Source organism: Notothenia rossii, assembly GCF_949606895.1.
Source record: "Notothenia rossii genome assembly, chromosome: 8".
NCBI classification, from domain to species: Eukaryota; Metazoa; Chordata; class Actinopteri; order Perciformes; family Nototheniidae; genus Notothenia; species Notothenia rossii.
Window position 1 is genome coordinate 79,118,537 of NC_136906.1, and position 19,723 is coordinate 79,138,259.

Genomic DNA, 19,723 nt, shown 5'->3' on the forward strand with positions numbered 1-19,723 from the left:
TGGGGCAACAACAATCAGAGGGAGGATGTGAGCTCAGTCCCTCTCATTCTCAATCTCCACCATCCACCATCCTCTGAGGTGTGTCTGCTGACAGAGAGACATACACGCAGACACACACATACACACAGACACACAGACAGACACACAGACACACAGACAGAAACACACACAGGTCACCGGTGCACCGACAGAAAGAGCGTCTTCTTCTCTTTGTCCACCCGGAACATGGCGTCAAAATGTCCAAAATGCGACAAGACGGTGTATTTCGGTGAGTGCATGTTTTATCTGTTCCCGCCCCAGCCTCGGGGTTATTATCACAGCAGAAGGCTTTCACCAATACCTTCCGTTATTCTAAAATTCCTCATATTTCTTGAGGCATAACACGTGTTTTCAGTGAGAGTTGATTTATTTTATGACATTCAGCTACAGGAATTATATTCAGTGATATCTGAGGTGACGTGCAGACAATGACAACACAATGGTTTTCATGTTTTATTATTTTATATCTGTAAAAACCTGTTTACCCCAGCATCCACAAATCATAACCTTTGCTAAATTATTTTTGCAGACATATTGTCATTACAGATGGGGCTTGGTCACATCGACCAAGCCCCATTAATTATGGTGAAGCCACCTATGTTATACTAAAGTATTTAAAATTGAATAAGTTATCCTATTAATATCCAGTTAATTCTTAATATTTGTAAATTCTTCATTTTTGTAAATTAAATGTAATGTGGATCTTTGTTCTCAAGTATTTCAGGTTTCATATTGAAATTTAAGTTGCCTTTAGGTGTGGTGCATCATGGCAAAAAACGTTATGTATAAGTATGTTTTTGGTTATTCCACAACACCAAATGTTTAAAAAGGACAGCTACCTTGATATTAATGGTAAAAAAAGTGGACAAAACTATCATTTTAATCGCAAGATTCATATTGTCACATAACATTTTATATACTCCATTTCAAATGTATATTTGTGGGCTTTTGTCTCTGTTACCTCTAATCAAAAAGCATACCTACAGGTTTATTATAGTGATATTATGACAGGCTTTGAAAAAGATGACACTGCATGTATCATTTACTTTAGATTAAAGAGTCCTCTCCTGCTGATGTTCAGGTGTATATCAGTATGTAGTGTCTCTACGTGTCTCCATGCTTTAATGTTCAAAAAGCTCTTTATTTTTCTCATAATGCCTGTGCTGCAGCACCTCTTTTCACCCTCTGTCTGAAACCAGAGCCCAGTCTGCTCTGATTGGTTAGCTGGTTGGCTCTGTTGTGATTGGTCACCCGCTTAAAGATGTCCAGCCCCATTAACCTATCACGTACAATGTGTTGGAGTGATAGCCAATAGGAGCGCGAGTGTTACATCAGTGTTTCCCCTATATACAAATAGTGTCGGCGGAGCGCCGCTGCTGAAATATGAGCGCCGCAGCTAGGGGGCGCCAGCCAGGTACCAAAAAAATATATATATATAGATTTCTTTTTTTACTTTTTTTTTTTTCTTAAAATAATAATAAGTGGTGACCCTTTTTCATTTTTCATTGTTTGTTATGTGGATTTGTAGTATTTGTGTTACTGTATGTTCAATAAAGGTGTATTGTTGCTAAATCTTGAGACATTGCCACTGTATGTACTGGCAGGGCCAATTTCTGGCCTCGGGCGCCACATCTGGGGGGCGCTGCGCTGGTAGCTCTGGGAGGGAAAAAACATTTTTGACCATTGGCGCTCATCCAAATGTTCGGCCTTGATGTAACAACATTCATAATTAAGTCAATGCAACACCCTTTTCACCCTGGTTACACATTTAATTTGCCCTGTACGGTGGGCGCTGTAAGTGATGAAAGTGGGGGATGTTGGTTTATCAGGCGCCCGCAGCTCACAGCCAAAGTACGAGCGTGGTAGCGAGAGAGCGAGCGAGGGAGAGGGCGCACCGGTACCGGCGCTGTTGTTATTAGAATCTGGTGCTAGCTGCGCTAACGGATATAAGAAGTAGATGTTTCTACAACCAGGGTGGAGGAGAGCTCTCCTGTCAGACTGAGAGGCTCAGTGAGGTTAAGGACTCTCTGAGTATTTAGATAGTTCACTTTAGTCTAAGTTATCTCAGTGGGTCTCAAACGTTTTGACCACAAATGATGTAAACACATATTTCCAAGGCACTCCTTTATAATTATTAGGATAAATAAAAACAGGTTTGAAATCATTCCAATGTATACTATAGGACAGTAAACCAAGAATATCGTTTAAAGTTGGAGAGATACAAAAATATGCATAAATAAATAAATGTTAACTAGGTAAAATAAGTTATGAATGAACAACAAAAATAAAATAAGCTACATTTATTTGTTATTGGCTATGATAGGTTATTGGTTATGTTCACATACTTATTTGATTATTAAAATGTAAACCAATCTTTTTCATATGGGTGTTTTAGAGTTGTGCCCCCTAGATCAGGTCTCTAGTAAGTGTGTGCTCAAAGTGCACCAGATTGAAGCATTTTACTGTAAAATGTTCAAAAAATATATCTTCCCGGGGGGGCATACCCCGGACCCCCCCTAGAGGATGTGACGACCACCCCCCAATTCAAACATGTTCATACAATACTGAATACATTTGAAGCCATTTTGACGTCTATAAGTTTCTGTTTCTGCAGTGTATTTGTCTTTTGTAGAGATTTTTCATTTATTCTTTACATATAAAATGTCGCCTAAAATCTCACCTAGGGCAGCAAATTGTCTAGAACCGGCCCTGGTACTAGGCCTCAAGAGCCTTTCTTGTGCTGACACATAGAAACAAATTGGCGGGGCGCACTTCGCACGCGCACACACTAAAAAATTCCACGGGCTCCACGCTCACATTATGCTGGGCCCACGTGCCTTAGCACCGCTGCTATGACTCCATCCTAGGGGAAACACTGTACATAGATCAGTATGTACTGGAAGTAAACAAAGGAGGCATTTCAGACAAGGGGGGACACATGGTATTGTAGCCTTTGAAGACCATTTACATGCACTAAAACCTTTAGAACACACTACAGTAAAGAGACAACCCCAAAACGCATATAGGGCCTCTTTAAAATTGAGTTTTAATTTGATTCTTTTTGGCTTCCTTTTCTTTCCTTCCCCGTAGATTTGTTTACTTTGCTGTGTATGTTTGTGTGTTTGTTTTTCTTTTAATTGAGTTATTTCCCTTTCCACTTTGTATGTGTTGTATAAATGAAAGCTGGATGTACACTTGGCTTGAAGAAAATCGATCCAAGTCATGCATGAGCAGTCAATCAATTATTTACACTGCCATGTGGTGTTGCTACATAAGAAGCTGAAACCTGATATATGGTAACTAAACTCACTCCTCAGTAACAGGATGCACTATTAAGTCTCTCATGGGAAGCAATAGAGCTGGTAAAAAGGTCACTCAAAGGAGGAGTTATTATGAAGAGCTGTCCGATAACAGGTCAGTCCGTTAATGGCTCTCTGTTATCTTATCCACAGTGAAGCAAGAATAGCTCAGCTGCGTCACAACCTGCCTCCATGTTTGAGTCTCAATCATCCATCTCCAGCTGAGCTATTTTATTAAGTTTCACCCACACTGGGAAATATAAGTGAGGCCTTTGAGACTAGACTTATTACAACAGCAGGTTATTAGATCAGGATGAAGCCGGTTTCTGTCCTTGATGAAACATGTGTGTAATATGTAGGCGACTGTAGGTCTGAGTTGTTTTATAGGGTTGTTGCAGGGTCACTGTTTGGACGTACGGTGCGTCCACACGGCAGCGTTGCGTTGAAGCTTGCCGGTGGGCGTGTCTGGCGTGCGACCAACAACCAATCACATGAATCTCCCGCCCCGGACACACAAGCACGCAGTTTGATTGGCTAGAGCTTGTACTGGCATATGGTTTAATTGGCTGGCGCTTCCGTCGACGCTTGAAAAGTTCTTAGACTTTTGGTTCGATATGGGTGGAAACACCATTGTTTTTGAATATTGTCACATTGTGTTGGGCATTCCCCCCCCTCTTTTTATGTTATATATTGGCATAAATATAAAAAAGAATCAATATTTGTACCTAAAATGCTTTTTGAGGTTTTCCTTTTCTGTAGTCTGTTTATTTGGTGTTGCTTTATTTAGTTTTGAGGGGAGACAGGCAAGACAAGAAGGAGTAACACACAAGTATCTACAAACAATTTAATAATCAGTAAACAAATAATTGAAGAAACTTTATTCTAAATAATAATAATATTAATAAGCTTTACTTACATAGCACCTTTTATCCAAGATGCAGCCCAAAGTGTTTAAAGATACAAAATAAAGATGGAGGAACATAATTAAAAACAAGTCATAAACAAACAGAGATGTTGATTTTAAATATCATTCTTTAAAGAAATACAGAGAAAAATGTTAGTGTTGTTTGGTCAGTAGTTCGAGTAGATAGAGTGTGGCATTATAAGAACACACACACACACACACACACACACACACACACACACACACACACACACACACACACACACACACACACACACACACACACACACACACTTCAGTGGCAGGCTGGAGTGTGAACAGGAAGTGTCTCGTTGTATCAGTCTGAGGCTGTTCCCTTCTAAAGAACGCATCTCAGCTTCTTTTCTAAAACAACCAAAAGAAAAAATGACTGTTTCAGAATAATGGAATAATACTGGATTATAATGACGCTTTAGAATTCCATGTTTAGTCTTTTTTCTAAGCAAAAACATTTATTTTCCAGCTGCATTTGCATTATTATGCTCTAACTGTAATTACTGTATTTAATGCTGAGTAACTTTCAAATGCATTTATCCAACATTTTGAGACAGGTGCACCATTTTAAAATAAGATATACAGATATCTATACAACCATAATAAGTTGAAAGGGGAAACAAAGTATTATCTTAGCATCTATCTTTGAATTATTTTACCTAAAACAGATTTTAATCATCATGCAGAATGACCCATTTCAGGATAATAATAAACCATTAATGTGTTTACTATGTTGGGCGGGTGGTGGCGAGTGAGATTTTTAACATAACTGTCTACCCTTCATCTTATATGGATCTTCATATCCGTTTTGAAAGGCGTGATGTCCCATAAACACCATCAACATGTGCATGTAACTCAAGGTTGATGTACATTCTTCTTCTTCCTCTGCAGCGGAGAAGGTGTCGTCTTTAGGGAAAGACTGGCACAAGTTCTGTCTGAAGTGTGAGCGCTGCAACAAGACGCTGAATCCTGGAGGCCACGCTGAGGTAAGAGGACAGGAAGTGACAGACAGTTACATTTGAAGGAGTATATTTTTTATTTTGATGTGCATGATGATGCTAATCTAGCGCGGACTCTAGTGAAATATATCACAGCCTGAAAAAAAGGATCTGCATAGAAAAGCTCCTAAAATATAAAGGTGGCGCCGGTGATGACGGCTGCCGTGTCTTCGGGTCCTTTATTTCGTATTATTTCAGTGTTTGTTTACTTTTCGTCGAGTGCTTCTACTTGCACTATTTCTATTCTATTTTATTTGTATTTACTTGCACTATTTTTTCTGTTTTGTTGTGTTGCACTGTTGGAGGAGCCTGTGACCTAATATTTTCATTGTCATATCTACACTGTAGCTAAGTACGAATGACAATAAAAGTATTCTGCCCTTACAGCGCGTATCCATATGCGCTAGCTAGACAGTTAGCTAACATTAAAGATGCAAGCTTTTCTTTCTTCACTTTACTGTTCTTCTTTTACTTTGTAAAACTGTAGCAATATAGAAATAAAACACATATAAGTATACAGGCTTTACATAAAATATAAGTAGCATTGTACAAACGACACACATACTACGATTAGGAATTAGCGATCATTAGCGTCACCATTAGATTAGCACACATTAAACTAGCTTCAGACCAAAAGTTACAAACTTCAAACATTCTGCACATAACACATCCAAATTGCACATGAATAACTCACAGACAAATACATAGCCGTGGGAACATGTTTCAAATGGGGGGTGCTGTGGGGATGACACCAGGGCTGCTTCTGACCAATTTGCTGCCCTAGGCAAGATTTTAGCTGGCAATGAAAAACCTCTACAAAAGACTAATACACTACAAAAAGAGAAACATATTGATATGGTGGACAGCTTATATAAAAAGGCTTCCAATGTATTTAGTATTGCATGAACATGTTGAATTCGGGGGTGGACTTCAGATCCTCTAAGGGGGTCCGGGGGTATCCCCCCGGGAAGATTTTTTTAACATTTTAAAGTAAAATACTTCAATCTGGTGGACTTTGAGCGCCCAATTACTAGAGACTGATCTAGGGGATACAACTCTAAACACCCATGTGAAAAAGATCGGTTTGTATGTGAACATAAACAATAACCTACCATAGCCAATAACAAATAAATGTAGGCTAACTTGTTTTATTTTTGTGGTTCATTTATATCTTATTTTACCAGTTAACATTTATTTATGCATATTTTTAAATCTCTCCAGTTTTAAACGATATTTTTGGTTTACTTTCCTATAGTATGCATTGGAATGATTTCAAACCTGTTTTTATTTATCCTAATAATTATAAAGGTGTCCCTTTGAAGTATTTGCTTACATAAATTGTGATCAAAACGTTTGAGACCCACTGAGATAACTTAGACTAAAGTGAACTATCTAAACCCTCAGAGTCCTTTACCTCACTGAGCCTCTCAGTCGGACAGGACAGAACTCTCTCTCCACATTATTGTAGAAACAGCTTCTTATATCCGTTAGCGCAGCAGAAGCTAACAACAATCCCCGCCGGTACATCTTGTGGAAGTGCAGATCCTCTGTCCTCCACCAGGGGGTGCTGCAGCACCCTCAGCACCCCTACTTCCCACGGCCCTCGACAAATAGTCTCCAAGTATCACAGACACGAACACAGTTTACATGACGTCTCTGCTCCATGTGTTGATCTCCGTGCTCCGTTTACAAAGATCCTCGCAAAGCAGAGAGCGCTCACTCTGACACGCCCCCAGCAAACCAACAAAACCAAGGAGCGCTCACTCTGAGCCAAAAAACATGTCCCAACTCTATAAACATAGAAATAGGCCGCACAAAAAGCCTTGAATCTTGAAAAAGCCCTACATGAACCATGTGAGTTAAACCGCGTGCAGTGACAGGCTCTAGCAGTTTCAAACACACTCGGTGTGACTGTACAACCGAAGCAGAGATATGACTAATTTGGCCGTTAACCAAAAGAGAAGTGAGATTTGAGGTTGCCTTGTGGTTCAACGTTCACACTATTGACTTTTCTAAACCACTAGGAAGCTTGCAGGGAAGTCATTACAGTGACTGTCTCACCACAAACTAACCACACGCTTCCTGTCGAGGTCTCTGAGGTCAAAGGCAACAAGGGAACGCGTCTGAAGATCTGCTCACATTTGCATATCTCTATCTCGGGTGCAGATCGACCGCCAGTATCAGCGCTTCAGTGGATTCGATTTCAGAATATTTGTGGTGTGAGCTTTTAAATTTAGGGCAGTACAGAACAAGCAGGCACTTTTAACTTAGTAGTGTATATGCATTCATCTGGTTTTTGCTGTGTTTTAGTGAGCGTTTAATAGGGCTGCACGATACTGGAAAAAACTGACATTGCTATTTTTTCCCCCCCTGCGATATGAAAACATACAGGAATTGAAAAAAATACCGTTTTTTCCCCCGCAAATCTTCCTTTCTTGAACTTTAATGAAATACAATTGGTATTTTTCTAACTATATTTAACCGGATGAAGGATTTTAGTCACGGACGTCTGGATCCGAAGTTATCAGAGCAACGAGCTGAGCTAGCTCGGTTAGCAGCGCCCAACTGGAGAAACACATGAAACACTTTATTCAGTGTTTTGACCTTTAATCACGGGGTCCGTTTGCTCTGGAGATTTGATTGTGATTGGTGGTTTGCTGTCACTTACTCAAGTACCCCTGGCATGAGAGCCGCGCAAGTTTTCCTTTTGTAGCAAGCATCAAAATAATTGTAACATGACGTGTTTGAGTTCATTTGCCAACTTAATATCGCAAGTCCTAAAAAAAACGTTTTTAAAAATGAAGAATTCTTTTTAAATCGTCACGTGCTGCGATGTGAATCCATCGCAGCACGTGACGTAAAGACTACCTTTGCAAACAGACACACACTGGGAAAAGGAAAATAATATTAGAAATCAAAATGTATTTCAAAACCAAGTATCTTTAATTTGCGATTTTCGTCACGACACGATATATCGTGCAGCCCTAGTGTTTAATAAGGAAGTTAAGAACAGTAGTGCTCTCTGTCATGATGGAACAGCTCCACTTGGTTTAACGGTGATTCTGTAGAGTTAGTAGGGATTCACGATGTTGTATTTTTATACTAATATGACAAATGTGTTCATTACATTTTTTACATTACATGTCACTTGTTAGACACTTGTATCCAAAGCGACTTACTCAATACTGTGGGCAATCCCCACAGGAGCAATTAGGGGTGAAGTGTCTCAGGGACACAACGACATGCTGACTGCAGTGGGGTTTAAACCTACCAACGCACTAGCCCACTGCGCCACACACCTCCCTGTTCCCTGTTGAACGTATTCTACCTGAGTGCTGATATGTGCACATACTTCTTCTATCATTTCTATCCTTTAGTAGAGTTATTTCTACTGTTGATGGCAGATGCAGAAAAACTTTGCATTGCTTTCAAAATGTACACATTCAATGGAAATAAAAAAAGAAATAATATTGAAGTTAGGCTTCATGTAACATGCCGTGTTTTAACTTTTGGTTTCATCAATAATTATATGTTTTTCATTCTAATACGATGCAACTGACACAAACCTAAAACCCCCCTGGCATTAATGATCACCATCGATTCATTGATTGGTTACTTTTCCAAACAAAGCTGATTGATTCATCGTACTTCAACCAGACGATACTATTCCTGGAACAATCATGATTATTTCTTTGTTTTTTAAAAACCTCCACGATTTGTTTTTGCACTCGCTTCATTAGCAGTTTGTGTCAGATGCTAATAAGCTTCATGTTCTGGTCACTTTATATTCTTTATCTGATCGTACTGATGACGTGCTGATACCATCGTGCTTCTCTAAAAGTCAGATTTAAGATTTGGTGTGGCGCAGTGGGTTGTGCGTATGTGTCTGGATGTAGGTGTTTGGGGTACACAGGTTCAAACCCCACTGCAGTCAGCATGTCGTTGTGTCCCTGAGACACTTCACCCCAAAGTGCTCCTGTGGGGATTGTTCACAGTACTGAGTATGGAAGTCGCTTTGGATAAAAGCGTCCAATAGGGCTGCACGATATTGAAAAAAACTGACATTGCGATATTCTTTTCCGCTGCGATATATATTTTAATTATATTTGACCGGATGAAGGATTTTAGTCACGGCCATCTGGATCTTAACTGATAGATCATGACTTAAGGTATGATGAGTCTAACATGTCATCATAATGCATGTTGCTTACCCTCAAATAAGGGGGTTCATCTGTGAATGAAGAAGAGTGGGGTCTAGAAGGGATCCAAGAGATGAAACGTATTACATGAAACTATAGAAAGCTTCATTCTCACATTAGGGAATTAACATACGTGACCAAATAGGTCATTTCACTTTTTATTCCACAATTAAAACCTTTTTTGTGCAAATAGCAGCAAAGTAGTGGACATCTTTTAAACAACATTATAAAAATAAAATGAAGAACAGCTATACACCAGCTCCTTTACGCCGTTTTGAACCTTTCTCATATGGTGTAACACCGGCAAAGGCATCTGAAACAGCTGTTTGCTGTGCATGCAGACTCAGAGCCTGCATGTCACTCCACTCAAGTACCCCTGACATGAGAGCCGTGCAAGTTTTCCTTTTGTAGCAAGCAGCAAAATAATTGTAACATGAAGTGTTTGAGTTCATTTACCTTCTTAATATCGAACGCCCTAAAAAAAATCGCCATGACACGGACGGTATATCGTTCAGCCCTAACGTCTAACAAGTAACATGTAATGTTGTTGATCATTTGTGAACACGTTTGCACCATACTCGCCAACCTTTAGACCTCAGAAATCGGGAGCATTTCAAAATGCAAAAATTGGTGGTGGGGGGGGAGGGGGGTGCTAGTGTATCGCCGGAGCTGTTAGATTAACATTAACATGCTTATTGTAGTTGTAAGTGCACTGCCTTGCGGCCTGTAGCACCGTCCTTGATGGAGCATATGTGTGGGCAGGACCTGTATTAAAGGAAAGGAGTGAGCAACGGGTCGAGTTGTCGATTCTTGTTCTGTTTTCTGTGAATATCTGCCTCACCCTCTCAGACTTTGAGTTGCGCGCGCTACTAAAGAGACGTGTTACCATGGAAACCAAACAATGGTGTAGCTGTATTAAAGTCAGAGTGGAAGCAGTCGTGTGTAAATCTGATTTTGTCCGAAATTGGGAGAAATATGACCCCGGGAGGAAACCGGGAGAGGGCAATGAAATCGGGAGTCTCCTGCGAAAATCGGGAGGGTTGACAAGTATGGTTTGCACGCCTCCTGTGTGAAAGACACTCAAAAGCCCATCAGACATGTCTAAATAAAGCCATCACAGTGCGTTCACTTGGAGGACCCTTCAGTCTGAATGATGAGGGGCTTTCGCTTCACAATGTTTCTGCAATGCTGCACGTTGTATCCCTAAAAGGGGTCGAACACGGGAGTCAAGCTGAGGACGATTTCCCGGCACAAGAGTTTCTATTAACACGTATATTTCAAAAAGAGCATGCTGTCTTTTTGCAGGGAGCTGGCTGTGATGCAGAATAATAAAATGCACTTAGGGTGAACTGAGCAGAGAAGAGTGATGTTCATATTTATCTAACAAAGATGCTGTTAGCAGAGGAAATAGCAGAGTGTCTTACAAACGTCTGTGAGTAAGTCTTTGTTATTGGGCCTCATGCGGATCCAAACATACAGAACAAATGTGTTTAACTAAACGTGTCCACTCTGGGGAGACACAGAGGTGGAACAAGTACTCAGACCTTTTGAGTACAACTAGAATGACTTCATTGTAAAAAAAAAAAAGATAATAATAATACATGTATTTCAAAACAAACGCTCACCCTACATCAAAATATCTTGAATGAACCAAAAGTAAAAGTACTTATTTTTTACAAATTCAAATATATTAAATTACTGGATTAGCAGAAAGCTTACACATCTTCTTCAGACTGAAAACTCATCTCTTTAGACTCCACTTCGAGAGATAGAATTACTAACAAAGCACTTATATACTAATAAAGGGCTGGCTTATCTAAAGCCAGTTGAGTAGCACTTGAAATGTTTAGCTCTATGAAACCTGATGTACTTATATGATTCTGTTTTCTTCAAGTTTGTATTTTGTTGATCGAACGCACTTATTGTAATGTAATGTAATATGAATGCATTAATGTGTTCTTCCAGCTCTAATTACAAGTCAATGTATATTTATTAGTTGGTTTGTATCAGCTATTAAAGGTGGGGTCGGTAATTCACTTCAGAAACACTTGTTATAAACCATGGAATGCTCTTAACATCCCGATAGCAATGAATATATTAAATGCTTTGACAATAAATCCATAAACAAATGTCATCTGTGGAAGCCGTGGCGCTGTGAAAAGCACGACCAATCATCTGAGCCGGCCCGGCTAAAGTAACTGGATGGCCTACCTGCCTGTCAGCCTTCCATCTGTGCACAAACTTATCTCGTGCCCTCATTGGTCATGTACGCGTTCGTGTGTGTTGGGGGAGGGGCTCTGTAAGGAAGGGGCAGATTTTTTTTTCAAACTCTAGCGCACTCGAGCTGGTTTCTCCATTCTTACCTACCCACCTTTTAATGTGAATTTGTCAAGTAACTAATGTAGAGAATTAGAAGTATAAAGGACTGAAAATGTAAAAATACTCAGATAAAGTACAAGTACCTCAAATTGTAATTAAGTACATACTTTAGTAAAGGCCCTTTATTACATTCTGGTTGTGTCTGCTGACTTCCCCTTCTTGTTTTCTGCAGCACCAAGGGACGCCTTATTGCCACAAGCCGTGCTACGCCGCCCTCTTTGGACCAAAAGGTGCCATTTCATCTTATTTATGTAAAAACATTGAGAAAAAAGGGTCCAGTTTGCATCAAATTCAAGGAAAAAGTAACCATTTCAAGGAAATAAGACTCCGTACATTTTACGGTTTTTAAGATGGATACAGAAAGATGGATCGTTTGTTCGTCCCAAATTGAGACATAGTTTTTGTCACATCAGCAAAATACTCAGGCATGAGACATGAGTTTAAAATATAAAAAACACAAACAAATATAACATGAAAGAATATATACCTATCCACAGTAGAAAAGACACATATAAATAGAGTAATATATATATATAATACACAATATAAAAAATACAGAATAAATGATAATACTCAGGTAAGGTACTTTTATACATTACAACATTCAAGAAATAGGTGTTTTATGTATTTGAAAATGTAGATCCCGTGAGATAGTGTAAGTGCAATAAGCCTGTTTTTCCAGGTGTGTAAATGCAGCGTTTGTGTGTGTTTTTTAGGCGTGAACATCGGGGGGGCCGGTTCCTACGTTTACGACGCTCCCGCCAACGAAGCCCTGGCTGCCGTTTCAATGGAAACAGAAGCGAAACCAGAGGAGCAGAAAAAAGCCCCGCGGGGACCGGTGAAGGGTGAGGAGTAACGTGGAGCAGAAAATAGAAGTCGTTATGTCGGGGGGAGAAATGAAATGAAAAGAAATGACATGAGTCCTCTCTGCAGGGGGGGGTATGGGAGGGGGGGTATGGGGGCAGATCTTAGACAATAAGGGAAATAAGGAGGAAATGAACTGTGACTAAGCAACCAAGCGAAAGCTTCAAATTCCATATGTCATGTAATGCATGTTATGTTTGATTATTCAGAATTAGGCCGTATGCCAAGTGTAGCTTTTCCTGATTGATTCCTTATGTCAATATTACTCAGGTTTTATGAGCTTTCTTTTCACGTGATAGGGGTTTTAAAAGAGTTTGTAACACAAGGCAAGAGGCGTGTTTATACTGCTGAAAAATGAAGTGAACCCCAAAGTACCATAAACTGTGATTCCTCAAACGGCCACTTGAAGCTGGCTCCGAAGTGAGTCCATCTGCAAAGACAACATGTTAAGAATACCAACTTGAGAGCAGGCATATATGATAACAGCTTTGAGCTAAAGACATGTTGGTCTCTATATCTAGTTTCCCCTTTCAAGCGAACTGTATGAAGTGAACTTGGAATCAAACTCACCTGTTTTCATTAAGACTCAAAGGTATGCACTATAAAAAGACCTGGCTGCTTCAGATCAGATTAGATGTCATGTATTAAATGATTGCGTTAAAGCAGCCTCTCTCGTAGCACAGTGTTATTTGACTGGTGTTTTTAAAGTATTAGTTAAATAAGTTTGACAAATGAATGTGATTCTTTTCCAGCTGCAAGCTTCTCATCTTTCTCCGGAGGACCGAACATCTGCCCCCGGTGCAACAAGACCGTGTATTTCGGTGAGATGTGTTCATATCTCACACTCAACTGAACGAGTGTAGGAATGTGTCTGAGTGACTAATGTGACTGGTTTCCTTGGTGACTGTGTGTGTGTGTGTGTGTGTGTGTGTGTGTGTGTGTGTGTGTGTGTGTGTGTGTGTGTGTGTGTGTGTGTGTGTGTGTGTGTGTGTGTGTGTGTGTGTGTGTGTGTGTGTGTGTGTGTGTGTGTGTGTGTGTGTGTGTGTGTGTGTGTGTGTGTGTGTGTGTGTGTGTGTGTGTGTGTGTGTGTGTGTGTGTGTGTGTGTGTGTGTGTGTGTGTGTGTGTGTGTGTGTGTGTGTGTGTGTGTAGCGGAGAAGGTGTCGTCTCTGGGGAAGAACTGGCACCGGCCCTGTCTTCGTTGTGAACGTTGCAGCAAGACTTTATCTGCCGGCAGCCACGCAGAGGTGAGAAACGTTAGATATCATAAATAAAAGGGTCCACATGAAGGGGGGATTAAAGGTCCCCTATTAAACTGTTCTTCATCAATATATCACAGGTCTCAGATATATACAGAGCCTGTCTCTGATTGGCTGAAACACCAACCAGATCATTGCAGCATTACCCATAATCCCCTCTGTTTCAGCCCTGTTTCCAAAGTGCTGATTCTCTGTCTGTTACTTTAGATGAAAATAAGGAGCCCCTCCCCACGCCCCTCTGAGAGACATTTGGTTAGAAAGCACTCAATGGTGCTCTAGGAGGAGATTCAGGTGATAAGGTGGGGGGGGGTTGCCTTGGTTGCTGATTGGCTAATGGTTACACAAGACAAAACATTGTTATGACATCATCAAGTGGCCAAAATCTGATCAGCTGATTTTCAGACAGGTTTTTATAGAAATGGATCAAAAAGAGAGAGAATCTTTGTTCCTGAAACTTTCAGAGTCTCTTTCCACAGAGGGGACACATGTTGATGTAGAAGAGACATGGAGAAGAGGGGACACATGTTGATGTAGAAGAGACATGAGGAAGAGGGGACACATGTTGATGTAGAAGAGACACATGAAGAAGAGGGGACACATGTTAATGTAGAAGAGACATGGAGAAGAGGGGACACATGTTGATGTAGAAGAGACATGAAGAAGAGGGGACACATGTTGATGTAGAAGAGACATGAAGAAGAGGGGACACATGTTGATGTAGAAGAGACATGAAGAAGAGGGGACACATGTTAATGTAGAAGAGACATGAAGAAGAGGGGACACATGTTGATGTAGAAGAGACATGAAGAAAAGGGGACACATGTTGATGTAGAAGAGACATGAAGAAGAGGGGACACATGTTGATGTAGAAGAGACATGGAGAAGAGGGGACACATGTTGATGTAGAATAGACATGAAGAAGAGGGGACACATGTTAATGTAGAAGAGACATGAAGAAGAGGGGACACATGTTGATGTAGAAGAGACATGAAGAAGAGGGGACACATGTTGATGTAGAAGAGACATGAAGAAGAGGGGACACATGTTGATGTAGGAGAGACATGAAGAAGAGGGGACACATGTTGATGTAGAAGAGACAAGAAGAAGAGGGGACACATGTTGATGTAGAAGAGACATGAAGAAGAGGGGACACATGTAGATGTAGAAGAGACATGAAGAAGAGGGGACACATGTAGATGTAGAAGAGACATGAAGAAGAGGGGACACATGTAGATGTAGAAGAGACATGAAGAAGAGGGGACACATGTTGATGTAGAAGAGACATGAAGAAGAGGGGACACATGTTGATGTAGAAGAGACATGAAGAAGAGGGGACACATGTTGATGTAGAGGAGACATGAAGAAGAGGGGACACATGTTGATGTAGAAGAGACATGAAGAAGAGGGGACACATGTTGATGTAGAAGAGACATGAAGAAGAGGGGACACATGTTGATGTAGAAGAGACATGAAGAAGAGGGGACACATGTTGATGTAGAAGAGACATGGAGAAGAGGGGACACATGTTGATGTAGAAGAGACATGAAGAAGAGGGGACACATGTTGATGTAGAAGAGACATGAAGAAGAGGGGACACATGGTGATGTAGAAGAGACATGAAGAAGAGGGGACACATGTTGATGTTGAAGAGACATGGAGAAGAGGGGACACATGTTAATGTAGAAGAGACATGAAGAAGAGGGGACACATGTTGATGTAGAAGAGACATGAAGAAGAGGGGACACATGTTGATGTAGAAGAGACACATGAAGAAGAGGGGACACATGTTAATGTAGAAGAGACATGAAGAAGAGGGGACACATGTTGATGTAGAAGAGACATGGAGAAGAGGGGACACATGTTGATGTAGAAGAGACACATGAAGAAGAGGGGACACATGTTAATGTAGAAGAGACATGAAAAAGAGGGGACACATGTTGATGTAGAAGAGACATGAAGAAGAGGGGACACATGTTGATGTAGAAGAGACACATGAAGAAGAGGGGACACATGTTAATGTAGAAGAGACATGAAAAAGAGGGGACACATGTTGATGTAGAAGAGACATGAAGAAGAGGGGACACATGTTGATGTAGAAGAGACATGAAGAAGAGGGGACACATGTTGATGTAGAAGAGACATGAAGAAGAGGGGACACATGTTGATGTAGAAGAGACATGGAGAAGAGGGGACACATGTTGATGTAGAAGAGACATGAAGAAGAGGGGACACATGTTAATGTAGAAGAGACATGAAGAAGAGGGGACACATGTTGATGTAGAAGAGACATGAAGAAGAGGGGACACATGTTGATGTAGAAGAGACATGAAGAAGAGGGGACACATGTAGATGTAGAAGAGACATGAAGAAGAGGGGACACATGTAGATGTAGAAGAGACATGAAGAAGAGGGGACACATGTTGATGTAGAGGAGACATAAAGAATAGGGGACACATGTAGATGTAGAAGAGACATGAAGAAGAGGGGACACATGTTGATGTAGAAGAGACATGAAGAAGAGGGGACACATGTTGATGTAGAAGAGACATGGAGCAGAGGGGACACATGTTGATGTAGAAGAGACATGGAGAAGAGGGGACACATGTTGATGAAGAAGAGACATGAAGAAGAGGGGACACATGTTGATGTAGAAGAGACATGGAGAAGAGGGGACACATGTTGATGTAGAAGAGACATGAAGAAGAGGATTTTGTAGGTGACCTTTAAGAGCTTTTCTCTCTGTTGCAGCACGATGGACAGCCGTACTGCCACAAACCGTGCTACGCCGTGCTGTTTGGACCCAAAGGTACGACATCAGAAACAATATCAGTGCAGCGGCCTGGGAGAAAGTGTCCTCTAAACAATGCTTCAAAACCATAAACATGTCGGCAAATTAAATACTGCAAAAGATCATTTTAGACTAGAGAGATAAATATTAGGTTTCAGAACAAAACTTAAATCTCCTTAAGCAAGACTTAGCACGACACATGCATAGAGTTCAGCGGGTCGAGCTAAATGTCCGTTCCTCTACATAATGTGGTCAGAGTCTTGTACTAATAATCTGATCCTTGGCCAAACAAGTACTTTATTTGAACGCAATCATTACACTGCAGCCTAATAAGCTGTCAATCAATACTGGACCGATTTCAAAACACACAAAAACATGGTAAAAAATACAGTTACTATGTTGAAATAAAAATAAAAAAGTTCCTATTTAACTGCAACATTCTGCAGAAGGTCTTTTTAGATAACCTCAGTGGGTGAAGCCAAACAAATAAACACATGTTTTTGTGACGTTAGGTGTCGGATTTGAGTTCCGTTAAAGTGCAAATAGTGCTGACTATTATTTTTATTATGAATTGAATTTCGGAGCTCGTCACTCCACCAAGCTCTGGCTCTTCTTAAAAAGGAAACCAGTGATGCCTTCTTCTTTGTGAGTGTGTGTGGACACTGACCGCTAGATTTAATATTTATGAATGACGAATCTGTGCTTTCAATTTAACATTCTTTTTGACCCGAGAGACATGCTGGCTGTCTCTCTCTGAAGAATGTGTGTGAGAGAGCAGAGACATGCACACAAATAGAGGTCTTCACAATTACAAATACTTTTTTTCACGAGTGTCAAAGCTTGTATGTTTACATGTCATTTAACTATTTATTATAAATTGTTCAATTCCTGTAGCACACACAGCAGCAGGAACAAATTTAAATTAACCTTTTTCGCACTTTTGAAAAATAAATAGTGCAAAGACTAAAGCCAACAGTCACCTCCATTCCCCGCCTACGATCGAGGATATAACTCTCAATTACTACCGGCTACAGTCGTCCGGATTATTCATAGAAAAAGTGAAAAATAGGACTGTAGAAATACATTCCTGATAGACGCTCATTAACGTCTTTAATTTGAACAACGTCCAATAATGAATGTTTGTGTCTGGCTCTAACTCTTATCATTGAATTTTATAGATGCTTTTAGGGTGTACTGACCTTTTTAAAAAGTCTCTCTCCTTCCTCTCTCAGGTGTAAACACTGGAGGCGTCGGCAGCTACATCTACAACGAGCCTGAAGCCGAGGCTCAGCCCTGATTCGGATTCAGACTCTGATTCTTCGCTCTGCCTTCATGGATGATATGTCAGGGATGGACATTTAGACGTTTCTGTTGTATTTGTATATTGTTTATATATCTATTTTTTGTACTAATACTAACCGTTAACACGTCCTCCCGCGTGAGTTTCAGATTTGCCTTTCAGTTTTAGTCTCCTTGCCAGCAGCGTGAACCTGTGTGAAATGTTGAGGACCCCAAAGTGTTATGTTAGAAATGTGTAGTACGGATAGCACATGGAAACTGCCAGATGCTAACTTGCAGATGTTGGTGCATTAATCAGCATATGAGAGCAATAGCTTAAACATGGCTTGGCCGATTTGGAGAATTATGGAGTGGTTTTGAGGGAAAAGGGAGGATGTTGAATCAATTTCTGACATTTATAGGATCCAAATTGGCAGTTTTGAGTCCCCTAAAACGTTCAAATCGACCCAAAACTCATCAATCCGCCCACAGAGAGTACACATATCGCCACTTTCTGGTTAACACTGCCATATTTTAACATGAAAATGTCAGAAATTGATTCAACATCCGCAATAACCTCCAAAACCACTACAAAATTGTCCAAATCGGCAAAGCCATTTTTAAGCTATTGTTTCCATATGCTTATTAATGCAACTCATGCTAATTGTGCAAATGCCCAACATCTGCAAGTTAGCATCCGGCAGTTTCTATATGCTGTCAACCCGTACTATATATATATATATTTCTAACATAATACTTGGTGGTATTCAACATTTCCGGGTTCCCAACAGGACTCTTTGAGCTGCAAACAGACTATTTATTTGTTCTCTTTGCCAAATAATAATGATTATGTAGTGGATTAAAAGCCTGTCACTAATGAGTAATCGTTTTTTTTAGACTTTTGTGCACTTCCAAGATGTACCGTATGAAACGTAACGCTGTCAGAGCTTGTTCAACAGAGCTCTAATAAAAGGGATGAGCTGCACCCACTGATGTGCATTTTACTGAATGTTAGGAAGCTGAGTTTGAGGTCTGTGGAAACAAAAAGTGTTCAACTGTGCATCACATTTTCTACATTAAAACGATGTGATACCAAACCTGTGTTCAGTGTCTGTGAATATTGTTGTATTGTATTGCAAATAAGCAACACTACTCCGTGTCTGAATGTCTTTCATTTTTGTAAAGCACCTTGAATTGCCTTGTGTTGAAGGTGCTATATAAACTTGCCTTGCCTTAGTTATCGAGGCTTGTTGTAAAGAGCATGAGCGTGAATTTCGTACATTAAAGAAAGAGCTAATGCAATTTAAGGGTAATTTGTATTATGGATTCATCTATTGTTTATTTCCTTTTTTTTTATTAACCAATGCTTTATTAAGAATATAATCCAACATGGGTAATTTCCCAGAGAAAAAACATGACTTTTTCAACAATCCCAGGAGCAAAAACGACCCAATTAACAACATTTTAAACAGGAAAAGGAACTATTATGACGATGGACGAGCTGAAAACCCAAACATGTTGGTGTGGTTGCTTGATAAATGATGACCTAATTATTAACATTAAAAGCAAAATAACTGCTTTTTAAGGCATGAGATAATATATGATGATAATGCTTAAGTTTCTTTCTTTCGTTTTATTTGTACTCTGCGTAAAATAATGGGTTTGGACTTAAACTCAATTAAAAG

At 40.1% G+C, this 19,723-nt stretch overlaps 1 protein-coding gene across 2 annotated transcripts; it reads left to right on the forward strand.

Moving 5' to 3' along the window:
• LOC307015264 (cysteine-rich protein 2-like) lies at nucleotides 1-19,148 on the forward strand. Of its 2 annotated transcripts, XM_079643774.1 has the most exons (8): nucleotides 4-268; nucleotides 5,167-5,261; nucleotides 12,024-12,081; nucleotides 12,568-12,696; nucleotides 13,468-13,536; nucleotides 13,866-13,960; nucleotides 16,721-16,778; nucleotides 17,993-19,148. In XM_079643774.1, exons 1-8 carry the CDS (start codon nucleotides 226-228, stop codon nucleotides 18,055-18,057), a joined length of 612 nt encoding a protein of 203 aa, XP_079499900.1. In that variant the 5' UTR covers nucleotides 4-225; the 3' UTR covers nucleotides 18,058-19,148. The 2 variants fall into 2 exon arrangements, with proteins under 2 accessions (XP_079499901.1, XP_079499900.1); XM_079643775.1 differs by lacking the exons at nucleotides 16,721-16,778; nucleotides 17,993-19,148 and adding an exon at nucleotides 14,180-14,266 and having other exon boundaries at nucleotides 1-268.
• Nucleotides 19,149-19,723: the final 575 nt, after the last annotated feature.

What these genes read in the sequence shown, in the direction of transcription:
- LOC307015264 (XM_079643774.1), top strand. Translation starts at nt 226, where the DNA reads ATGGCGTCAAAATGTCCAAAATGCGACAAGACGGTGTATTTCG. An exon ending in ATCCTGGAGGCCACGCTGAG is followed by an intron (nt 5,262 to 12,023) that starts GTAAGAGGACAG and finishes TGTTTTCTGCAG; the next exon opens with CACCAAGGGACGCCTTATTG. An exon ending in CGTGCTGTTTGGACCCAAAG is followed by an intron (nt 16,779 to 17,992) that starts GTACGACATCAG and finishes TTCCTCTCTCAG; the next exon opens with GTGTAAACACTGGAGGCGTC.